General features: G+C 38.1%; 1 protein-coding gene across 48 annotated transcripts in view; it reads left to right on the top strand.

The window, feature by feature from the left end:
- The window catches only part of Ptprd (protein tyrosine phosphatase receptor type D), a 2,293,154-nt gene that overhangs the window by 2,205,072 nt on the left and 75,498 nt on the right, over positions 1–12,584 (top strand). For all 48 annotated transcript variants that reach the window (XM_052717072.1, XM_052717069.1, XM_052717068.1 and 45 more), the window contains one exon: positions 10,387–10,510. In XM_052717072.1, coding sequence (XP_052573032.1) covers positions 10,387–10,510 — 124 coding nt within the window. The remainder of the gene's footprint in view (positions 1–10,386; positions 10,511–12,584) is intronic.

Below are 12,584 nucleotides of genomic sequence, written 5' to 3' on the forward strand. Positions count from 1 at the left end.
TGTAGAGCTGGCATGATGGCTAAGTAGATAAAGGTGCTGGCTTCCAAGCCTGATGACCTGAATTCAATTCGCAAGACGTACACAGTAGAAGAAGAGTTGTCCTTAGACCTCTATACATACTCCTTAGCATATATCCACCACATACATATACACATGCACACAAAATAAGTAAACGTAAAAAATTAAGGAAGGAAAAAGTAGTAATGGCAAAAGGCTCAGATTTTGACTTTATGGAAAACAGAAGTTTACTAAAAAGTACACAGTCTGTTCTTTTTGTATTCCTTTCTATGATGAGGTTTCATAGATACATTGAGTAAGGGTGAATCACTCAGCAAAGCCAGCCACTTCCTCTCCTTCTGGCTTAAATACACCATTGTCACACCCCACTGTTAAATAAGTTGAGATAGGTACTGGAGGAATAAAAACACTTTTTACTTTTCAGCTGCCCACTTGTCTATATGATTGGGTTTATAAGTAGATTCAGTCTTTAACTAAGCCACACATCTATCTCATTACACATGGAGGCACACAAACACAGGTTTGACTGATGCTGTTGACACTATCAAATTGGAGTATAAGAAAGTCTGGGCTGACTCTAGCCTGCAGCAATCATGTAATTTAGTACTTGAATTGAGATATTTGAGACTGAAAGATGGTCCCATTCGTAATTATGCCAGAGACACAGATGTAAACAGGGTCAGTAATCTAAGTTAAACTCAACCTTTATGATAACTCTGGTCTGGCGTATCTAGTCTCTCTGATCAGAACCTGTAGGCTCTCCACAGCTCCCAGCTGATACCTGACCTTGAGGTTTCTGTAGAGCACAGTTGTTTAAACAAACTTTACAAAACTACATTATATTAGAATGGCATATACTTCAGTAGAAAAAATTTGGATGAAGTAGAAACTAGCTAATAGCTACTGTGTCATCCATCTAGCAGGGAAAAGGTGCAAAGTTTGGCTGTATTGTTTCAGAGGTTAGGTCAGAGTGGGTTTCAAATATGCCAAAGTTAAGAATGGAACTTAACAATCTCCAATTGATAACCACTTGCAAATAAAAATTTAGTTTCATCCAAGGGAGTTTTACTGGAAAAACGAACTGCTCTTAAGGTTAGGCTGCGTACCCAGCAGTAGATAGTCAGCAGAAAATGATTCAACGGCATCTCTGGAGGTTCCTTGTCTCATAATATCGCATCAGGGTTCCTCCTCCTCTTCTATTTTTAAAACTTTTATCTTATTTTTATTTTATTTGTATTTTTTCTTCTCTTTGTATATATATTATGGCCTCCAGTTTAGTATTGTTGTGGGATTCCACAGTGTGGGAACAAATGTGTCTCTGTTTCTTGCATCTGCTCCTGGGCTCTTTTCCTTCCGGTTGTTTGTTTTGTTCAACTCTGATGTGTTAGTTTTTGTTTTATCATATTATATTATACTATATTATGTTATTATTTATTATATTGTATTATATTATTCTCCCTCAGAAACTTGTTTGTTTTCTAATGAGAGACAGGAAAGTGTGCATCCGGATGAGAGGGGAGGTGCAGAGGAACTAGGGCTAGAGAGAGGGGGAACCCTAATCAGAATATGTCATGTGAGAGAAAAGAATCTGTTTTCAATAAAAGGAAGAAAAGAAAAAAGAATATCTCTTAGAAATTCAATTGTAGGCACATGTGGCTACAGTTTTCACTTTATTTTAATTGGTTTTACATCTCACTGTTCTTTTCCAATATCTACTTAATATCATTAGACCATAAGAAGGAAATGGATTTATCTGTTTCTCATTGTTTTCTACATTCTGCCTGGTACTCTTTATATATTCATTCTAAAATATATATTTTAAAATCCACTGTGTGGAAAACATTGAGTTGCAATACTAGATAAACCTCAAATCCAATAACAATATTCTCTATTGATTCTAGTTTTTCAAAAATGTTAAAATGAAATATAACCAATGTAGTTTCAAACAAAGTATTTTATTAGGGATATTCTTTAATTTTACAATCTCAAGCCAACATATGTTATATGTTTTAAATAAAACACATTTTCAGTTTAGAATGAAAATGAACTAAAATCCTAGATTATTAGGTTGTGGAGGCTTTTTTAGTTTATCACATATAAGAGGAAAGAAAGAGTATATGACACCTTAGAGTGTAAATAGTTCCTAAAATACCCACACACCATGGATATGAGGAGCAATGGCCATCTCATGTGGTTCTTTAATTTGAAACCCGTGTGTTGTGCTGTGTCTTGTTACTTTGCCTGCAAAGGGCAATCACGTTAGCAGCCAGGAGTCAGTCCTGTGTGTGCTGTGCCCAAAGGGCACCTGCTGAGAGCTCTGTCTCCACCTGATAGTTGCACTAAACACATTTTGGGATAAGAGTGATGAAAGGAATTCTTTAAGTGATGGCTTGTAATTCTCTATTCTGCCACAGACAAAGAGAAAGCATCAGTTACTCTTATTTCATTTTAGATGTTATTTTAATTTTCTGATCCAGAAAACAAGTTATTGATTAAACATTAACAAAAGTCTTATTTTTCAGTTTTGAGTTCATTTCTTTGTATGAAAAGGGATAAATGATAAATTTAACACAAAGCAAAACAAAATGGAAAAAAAAAAAACCTTCCTAATAAATGGCAAGCAAAAACAATACTGAAAGGCTAACACACATTTTAACTTCAGGATACAAAGTAAAACAAAATGATGCTTAAAATCTCATTAAAACTTTCTATATTTTATGAAGAACTAATGCTATTGATTAGAGTCCACTAATGTCTTTTGCAAACCTCCTTATGATTTCTATTTGCTGGTCTCCTTATAGTGTTGTTTGTTCCTTGCTCTAGCAATATCATGAAATCAAGATATCCATTCTTCAATTGCTCTTCCCTTTTACAATCTACTAATGTCCTGGTTTTATGAATGAGCAGGTCTCCATTATCAAGTGGAAAGGGAAAAGTAAGCAATGCATGTAGCTACTTGTGTTCTGTTTTGTTATCTCTGCTGAAAAGTAGATGAGATTCTAAATGATAGAGTTGGACATGTTGTTACATAATAAATAGAGGAGCAAAAAATGAATTGCCTTGCAGTAATAACAAAGCAACTGCTTACATTTTATAATTCCATGTGGACATAAATACAAATGGCATGAAGGGGGAAATAAATTCTACTAGCTTGCTAAGCTGTAGTAGACTGGGGCTGTTCTGACCTCACTCAGTGGAGACATGTAGGAGAGATAAGATATGCTACTTTTCAGTCAAAACTTTTCAACAGATGCTTTGCCTTCATCCTTGAAGACAGATACAGATTCATCAATATTAGCAATCAGTTAATACCCTTTTTATTCATTACCATGCAGTACCAAAACATGGTATACTGGTACCTTCAGGAAAGGGAAGATTCGTATATGAATCAGTTTAATGATGCACACGGACTATATTTAATAGACAATTGTTTCTTAGCAGAACACAAGTATCAAACTTCACAGTGTTCCTGAGAATGTGTAACCTATTTTAATTAATAAATACTGTAGTCATTATACTGATTGCTGATCAAGTGGCTTCTTTTTATAAATCTTTATGGTCATTTTTTTTTATCAATTCAGTCTACTATATCTCTTTACTTAAAGAAGATTAAATAGTTTCTAACAGAATTTTTCTGCCTGAATGCTGTCTGCAAATCATTTAATTCTTTTCACATTTCTAAATGTCATGAGAGATACTGGTGTGTAAAGTGTGGTTATAAAATTCTTCTCCATTATACACTCCTTATGAACAAATTATAAATTTCTCCAACCCTCTGCAGCTTGTTAGACCAGGCTTGCCTCTCAAGTGCTGGGATTAAAAGACTCAGCTATCCACCCCTTTCTTGTTGCTCATTTATCTGATGTAGGAAATATAGCTAACCATCCAAATAAACTGATTAAAACAAGTCCCTGATCTCATCCCTCTAAAACATTGCCTTTGGGCACAGGAATGTCTTTCTTCTGCTTTTGTCCACCATCAGGAACATTTTGGTCAGCAACTCTAGAAGATTTAATTTCTAGATCGTAAAGCTGTATTTCTTTCAAACTCTGTAATTTGAAGAGATCTTTCAGAAATGATCTTTTTTCACAATCATGAAGTAAACCAGCTGGTGCCTATTTCAGAGCATACATTGCATTGCTTAGAAGGTGAAGATTATTCAGGGCTTTTGTTGTTTTCATTCTGCTGGCTCCATGACCTGTTAAGAACATTTAAAAGTACTTCTAGAAAGGGTAAGGGCTCCCATGGGTAGTCAGCAAAGCCTGGTACATTCAGATGAGGCAGGACCAAGTCCCTCTCCACTGCATCAAGGGTGAGCAAGGTGTCCCACCACAGGTAATGGGCATCAGAAAGCCAGCTCATACACCAGGGATAGATCTTGATCCCACTGCCAGGGGGCCCTCAAACAGACCCAGCTACACAACTGTCTCCCATATACAGAGAGTCTAGCCTGGTCCCATGCAGGTTCCACAGCTGTCAGTCTAAAGTTCGTGAGTTCATAGGAACTTGGTGGGTAAGGGGAGGGGTGAAAGCTGTGGGAGAGCTGGAAGAAGGAAGAGAAGGGATTCTGCAGTTGGTATGTAAAATGAGTAAAATATTTTCTTAAATAAAGAAAAAAAAAGAATTAACAAAAAATAGGCCATGTATTTGAAGGACAAGGGATGGGTACATAGAACAGTGTGGAGGAAGGGCTAAATAATGTAATTATATCATAATCTCAAAAATAAACTAATAAATATATTTAAATGTGAAAAAAAGTACTTCCAGGAGTAGAGTCACATAAGAAAACAATGACTTATCTGTACTGCTATGAGAGAGTGTAGGGGCAAGTGTTGAGCAGAGAGCCACCTCAATTACCTCACATAGCTGAGTCTCTTATTCTGGGCATAGTTATCCTTTCTACTTCCTCCATGCATCATAATTCTAAAAATATGTAAGAATAAATAGCACTATATTATAAAGTTTTGTATTTGTTACAAACTGTGCTCTAAATTTCAAATCTCAATTCAATTCTTTTAACTGAAGGCAAAATTTTGCATCTGTCTGAAATACTTTTTCACTACATTTGACAAGTGTGGTACATTTATAAATTTTTTTTCATGAATTGTATACATTTCTTCTTCTGTTCAAGGAAGAATGCCTCTATGTCCATTTATTAACACTGGTAATCTCGAAAAGTCCTGTTTCCTTTCTTCACACTCTGATGGTAACCTGTATCGGAGATGCTGTTACAGGGAAAGACTCAACAAGAGCTGATAACTAACTAGATAAGGGGAGCCAAGAGAACACAAGGGCACAGACCTGACCTGTGGGGGAAGGGACACAGAAGGAAGGACCAGGGAGGGAAGGGACATGGAGGGAAGGGACACACAGGACACAGACTCAAGTTACTTCACTTGCTGCAGCTAACCAGAGCTGAAAACATCAGCCTCACCCTTGTCTTTCAGATATTGCTGATACTTTCCACCTCATCTCACATTCTGGCTTAGGAGGGATTGTTAGCTTCCACTAAATGCATGTTCTTTTCTTGGAAGAATGTTCTCCTGGCAATTGCTAACTGTGGGAAATATAACCTTTCCTAACTCTGTAAGCATGTGTTTTGTTCACATGGCTGTATACACCAATTTACCATTTTCAAATGGGATGGAGAGACAATATGAATAAAAATAAATGAAGAGGAGAAACAACTTTCTGTGGGAATTACCAGTCAACTCCAGGCTGTTCTTCTAAGCTCAAAAGGGACTTGAGAGTGCCTGAGGGTGAACCACACTATGGAAGAACCAGATGAACTATGTGGAAAGCTAGGATTTCTCCAGAAGCTAAGGTCATTGAAAGTTCAGTTCCAGTTAAAAAATGAAAATGGTCTGGCCCAAAGTTTGGCTAGTAACGTAGTTGGTCTAGTCCTCCTATATAATTAAATTTTTGTTATTTGTTTTACAAACATACAAAAATAAACCAGAATGAATCTGTTTTTGTGGTAGTTCTTTGATGAGTCTCTAAAGGAATGTTTTGAGGTTTTTCTCTTGGTTAATGTGGAGGATGAAGTGTAACACTGAGTACTTATGATTATGGATTGTGTGTTGTTTTGAAAATGGGAATTATATTTTTCTTTTGACCCAAAGGTTGGATTTTAGAAACCACTAAAGAACGTTGCTTTAAAGTGATGACCTCAGCACTGTGAAGAAAAGGTCATCCCCAGGGAGTGTCACTCAAGTACTATAATTTGTTGTGCAGATTTATGAGGACTCTGTCCTGTGCTTAGAATCACAAACAGAGATAAGCAGTTCTTTACAGAGTTTTGATTCCAAGTTTCCTTGCATTGTATTGAAGAAACAGCAGAGGTATGAAACCATGAAGTAAACTTTGACTGAGCTACAGAGGAAGCACAGCACACTTGACCTTTCTACCTAGTAGCTATTTAATTATGAACAAATCATTTTACTTCTGTGCACCTCACTCATTACATGGAGAGTATCATGATAAACATGATACCCACACATAGGATTTTTATTTAAAATTAAATGAGTTAACACAGCAAATATTATAGCTACTGGGTAGACACACATTTTCATTGCATTTTTTTTTAAATAAAAATACAGTACATGATTAGAACTTCATGTGTCACACGTAGTTTATTCTTCTACTTCCTCATTTTAAGATAAAGCTCTAGTTGAGATTTTAACACCAAGTATTTGATATTAGCAAGTGTGTACTTGAGACTGCCTTTCTTCTTTGAGTTACCCACAAAGGAAATTTCCTTGCATCTGGTCCCACCCGTCCCAGAAGCAACTGAGTTGAAAGTCTGTTAGCATTAAAATGATTTTGTTTGAAGTCTTGGTGGGGAGGGGCAGTCTACCTAGATCTCTTGTGTCCAGACAGGGATGTGAAAAACTCTTTGGCATCTTGGTCAGGTTGTTGTTACCATGAAATTACCTTCCCTATCAGCCAGCATCTGTGTTGCTCTTTGTCCATGTTGGTCCATATTCACCCTTTAGAGAGTGCAACAGCAGAGGCCAGAGGACACAGATGACAAAGCTCCCATGTCATCAACAGCACCAAGAAAAGAGAAAAAAAATCTGGGTTGTGGAGTTGAAGGGTCTATTGATTGGCTGGAGAAATAAATTATAAATACAATAAGACATTCTTACCTATGAATTCTGTGACAATATAGTGTACAGATTTCATATTGTTTATGAAATATAAAAGCCCATTTATCAGCTTCTAGTTGGGTAAGTCTGCTCGCGGTACTTCAGCTTTCAAAGCTCTGCAGAGACTGAAGGAAACCTAGGCAGCACTGTAGCTGAGGAAGCTGCAGATGCTCACGAGTGCTAAAACTGCATCAGCTTCACCGAGAAGCCTGTCTGACAGAGATTGACAAGGAAGGGAGAATTGAACAGAAAAGAACACACAAGCAGTATGCCCCAAAAGGGGAAAATCAGTGAGTCCAATGAACGAAAGGATGCTAATTTCATATTATTCCAATGACTTCCTCTTAATTTCTAATAGAAGGCTGCATGGTCAGGGTGCACCAGCTAAATATCTGAGGTTGAAATGGAAATTACCTTCCCTATCAGCCAGCATCTGTGTTGCTCTTTGTCATGTTGGTCATGATATTCACCCTTTAGAGAGTGCAACAGCAGAGGCCAGAGGACACAGATGACAAAGCTCCCATGTCATCAACAGCACCAAGAAAAGAGAAAAAAAAATAGGAATGAGAGTTTCACTTATTTATGATTCTTTTGCCTTTCTAACATGGATAACGGAAAGGTGATTTTCAAAGCACTTTGTTTTTTTGGTTTTTTTTCTTTCTTTCTTTTTTAAGTATAAAAGATGGTAGTATACCTCACCGACTTTCTGTACTTATTCTTTCCTGAGTTTACTGCTCTCAGCATTCTGACAAGCTCCAAAAATAATGACCTGTGCTGTGTGTTGTTAAATGTTCAGTCAGACAGATAGATACAGATGGATGAGTGCTGAGCTGCACAAAGGCAAGTCAGCATTATTTAATCAATGTTTGTTTGATCCGTGTAAAACAAGTATAAATGTAAGCTGCGTCCCATCTGTCCTATCATCCATGTGAAGCCAACCTCATTTTTAAAACTTGATTTCTTATGTAATTGTCCCAGAATGACACAGGATGATAAGTTGGGATGTGAGGAATGGTTGTGTTTAGATATGTTTCCTGTCTTGGGCTTCTTCATTCTACAGTGACATTCTGGACAGTTACGCAGCCTCGTGCCTTGTAACTACCAACCAGTAGTTAGTAGTGAGCTTTTGATTCACTGGCCTACATTTGAAGTGCCTGAGTCACTCCTGCAGGTTTAACTGGGTTACTAACCCCAGTGAACACACGGCCTGTCAGAGAAGGCCTTCAGCAGTCAGATTTCCTGAGTCAGTCTTTTCTTCTACCTCTTCATCTGCCAAATGAGGGGGTGGAGGAGCCATCTCCTAAGAGTTAAGGAAATTAAATTATACTTGTTGTGAAGTGTAATAACCCGGTATCCATTACAATTCTCCTGTAAGTTTTAGGTTTCCTTCTCACAGACTACATTTTCATATGTACCATACAGCTTGTTCCCACTATCAATTTTTTGAACTCTTCAATTAGGCAATTAAGCCTGAATGTAGTTTTGAAATCAGTGTTGAGTTACCTACAAATGCATGTTATATCCACATAGTACATACTGTAGTTTGTTTTTGCTTGAAGTAAGACATTTTTAAAAATGTTGAAAATTAGAAAATATAAGGAAAAAAAACCTCAGGGATAAAAAGAGGCAAACTTGGTAAACATGATGATACACAGAAACAATATTATAAGCAGAAAAACAACCCAAACCTTCTGTAGAGATATAAGTGGTTTTTCTGACTGTGATGATGATTACTGGCTTCCCTTCATCGCTGGCACTGTCAACTGTTTGGATTGTACAAATTGCCCTATTATTGGCTATGGTATGTTATAAAGAAACAGATAAAATCATAAATGTCCCTTATGACAGGAGCACATAGGTTAGAGAATCAGAAGCAGAGCTGTGCTCAGCAAAGCCAAGGAAAGGCCAGTCAACTGAAATAGTGTGTGTAGGTCCAGCAGGAAAGACTGGGAAGGAGTACTCCAGTCAACTGAAGTGTGTATGCAGATACAGCAGGAAAGACTGGGAAGGAGTACTCCAGTCAACTTGAAGTGTGTGTGCAGTGTGGATCCAGCAGGAAAGACTGGGAAGGAGTACTCCAGTCAACTGAAGTGTGTGTGCAGTGTGGATCCAGCAGGAAAGACTGGAAAGGACTAATCCAGTCAACTGAAGTGTGTGTGCAGATGCAGCAGGAAAGACTGGGAAGGAGTACTCCAGTCAACTGAAGTGTGTGTGCAGATGCAGCAGGAAAGACTGGGAAGGAGTACTCAAGTCAACTTGAAGTGTGTGTGCAGATACAGCAGAAAAGACTGGGAAGGAGTACTCCAGTCAACTGAAGTGTGTGTGCAGATGCAGCAGGAAAGACTGGGAAGGAGTACTCCAGTCAACTGAAGTGTGTGTGCAGATGCAGCAGGAAAGACTGGGAAGGAGTACTCCAGTCAACTGAAGTGTGTGTGCAGATGCAGCAGGAAAGACTGGGAAGGAGTACTCCAGTCAACTGAAGTGTGTGTGCAGATGCAGCAGGAAAGACTGGGAAGGAGTACTCCAGTCAACTTGAAGTGTGTGTGCAGTGTGGATCCAGCAGGAAAGACTGGGAAGGAGTACTCCAGTCAACTTGAAGTGTGTGTGCAGTGTGGATCCAGCAGGAAAGACTGGGAAGGAGTACTCCAGTCAACTGAAGTGTGTGTGCAGATCCAGCAGGAAAGACTGGGAAGGAGTACTCCAGTCAACTGAAGTGTGTGTGCAGATGCAGCAGGAAAGACTGGGAAGGAGTACTCCAGTCAACTGAAGTGTGTGTGCAGATCCAGCAGGAAAGACTGGGAAGAAGTACTCCAGTCAATTGGAAGCATGTGCATGGGTCTAGCAGGAAAGGATAGGAAGAGTATCCCAGGCAAATTATGTTCACAGCACCAAAAGGAATATTGAGCTAAAATAACCTGTAAACTACAGCAGCAGAGAATGAAATGGAAAAGTAAGTTACATCCCTACTGTTCTAATATTAACAGAACTTCTGTATTGATGCTTTTCATTTGCGTCAATATTGGTGATTGGTAATATCTCTTAGGATACTGGTTAGTATATGCTTATGTGGCTTATGTTAATGCTCAGCTTCCCAGCTAAAATCATTCTTATGAAGTGTGACTTTGGAATTTCTTTTTAAATCATGTCCATTCCTTGTAATAAATGCCTTAATTCCATATTTTTCAGTATTGACTTTGTGTGCACTGTTTTTCTTTTCCAGTCAATTGACCCTGGCCAGCAGTTCACATGGGAACACTCAAACTTGGAAGTAAACAAACCAAAGAACAGATATGCAAATGTCATTGCATATGATCACTCTAGGGTTCTCTTATCAGCAATAGAAGGTAAGAAAATGCATATATTATTCAAATTGCTGTTTTCTAGGGCTTAAATATTTGCATGGGAATGCAGTATTGCCTGGATTGTTAGCCATCTATGAAAGTATTTACCTCTAACCCAGGCACAGTTTATTGGCACCTTTTCTTTCTTCCAAAAATGAGTCACAGGAACATGTTGTCATTGCTACCATCACAGAGCATCCCTCCATGAAGACTTGATAATTTACTGATGTTCTTATGTGGAAAGCGATGCTCAGCTTATCTATGATTGTTGATAGTTATGAGCTAACTGCTGATTTTCAGAAGGGGGCCTATACACTAGGTACTTACTTAAAAAGTAAGGGAAAGGGGGTCTGTAAATCAATCTGCATCTGTTTACTGGAGACAGGGTAAACTTAGGAGTCAATGATGTGGTGATTAACAGAAACTAATCACCTTGGAAATATGGAGGGTATCGACTGAGAACTGCTTCGTAATCTGTCTCTCACACTTGCAGTTGGAAGTACATTCTAGAGGGGATGATGAATGAAGAGGGTTGTTCCTTAGCAGACCCAGGAGGGTGGTTTCTGCTTCCCTTCTTCCAATAATCAATCCTTGCATGTACCATACTAAAACATCTGGGAGTTCATTCCTGACAATCAGAATTTCTGTAGACCTTTAGCCTATAGAAAATCATTAGATTGAAAGACCTTAGAAAATATTCTTTCATGCCACCTAATTCTTTTCGCATGTCATGACAGGCAACCTGAGCTACCACCTGTCACATACCACATTTGTCACCAGTGACTCTTCATGCTCAAAGGCTCTCTGTTTAATCTCTTGCAGTTGCTTTAGAAATCATTGAATAGTACTGGCTTCTGATTAATCCTTTCAGAATTCACAGTACAGATGGTCTCATCCACAGTGGCCCAAGTATATATGTATTTTTCTTTTTCTGCTTTTAAAAAATCTATGGTAGCCACCACCTTATCTCCTATCTCTTAGCTTGAAAGCTGTCTTGGTTTCAGATGATTTGTTTAGCAGGCAAAGCCACTTGCAAGGAGCCTGAGTTGAATCCCAGGATCCACATAGTGAAAGGATGCACATTGACCTCTAACCTCCACAACACTATGGCTCACGACTGGATGAGCAAAAACACAAATCAAATATGAATTAAAAAATGTTAAAGCATTTTGGTAAGCATAAAATGAAACAATATGTTAATTCCCAGACTTGGGAGTAAAATAATTTTTTTTTTAATCATTTGACTAAGCATGCACCTGCAGCCTGCTTTTGGCTCAAATTGACCTTAAGTGGTATCAATGGACCATAAAATTCTATCACATTAGTTTTGATGTTGGAAAGTATTGTAATGTCTCTTACTAGTGGCTGGATACAGTAGTGTTCAAATGTAAATGTTCTTCCATCCCCAAAACACTGATTAATCTCATCAGGAATCACCAGTGCCAGTTGAGGAAGCATTGGGTCACATTGGTAACTACTTCTTTCTCAGTCTTGTTGAGAAATTTAAGCTGATGTTTGTGGATGGCTGAAGATGGGCTCTACATTTTAGCTCTATGTGTCCACTTTACAATGTAAAAGGAACAAATAGTAGTTCCTAATCTATAAAGTCATTATCATAGTAAATGAAGAGCAAAACTAAATCACAGATAGAGGAACTAAATCTTTCAAGTAAATATGGAAGGAACTAGGTAAATAAGCAAGAAACTCTAGAGAGCTAGCTGCCTGTCAGCTTTTGCTTTCCTTAGTACCAAATCCCTATATTTTTTGATACTTTGCCATAACTTTCCTTAGCCTATTATTTTTCACATCTTACAAAAAAGGTTGTTGAGATGGTGGCAGGGGAACTCTGGTGCATTTCTTATGGCAGTTGGAAACTTATGTCCATTTTATTCTTAGGCCATTTTTACAGTGCAGAAGCAGAGGCACTTGACTCAGACTAAAACCTGCCTTTTTATAACTCTGTGCCCACAGATATACCCTAAATCTAGAACTGACCTAGAAACCAAAGTCTCCCAATGTTCTGTTATGCAAAAGGTTAGAAGAATTTAATTGAAATTTGTGGGCTAGATGGAGAGCT

The sequence above is a fragment of the Peromyscus californicus genome, unplaced genomic scaffold (genome assembly GCF_007827085.1).
Source record: "Peromyscus californicus insignis strain IS unplaced genomic scaffold, ASM782708v3 Scaffold_5__1_contigs__length_169319896, whole genome shotgun sequence".
NCBI lineage: Eukaryota > Metazoa > Chordata > Mammalia > Rodentia > Cricetidae > Peromyscus > Peromyscus californicus.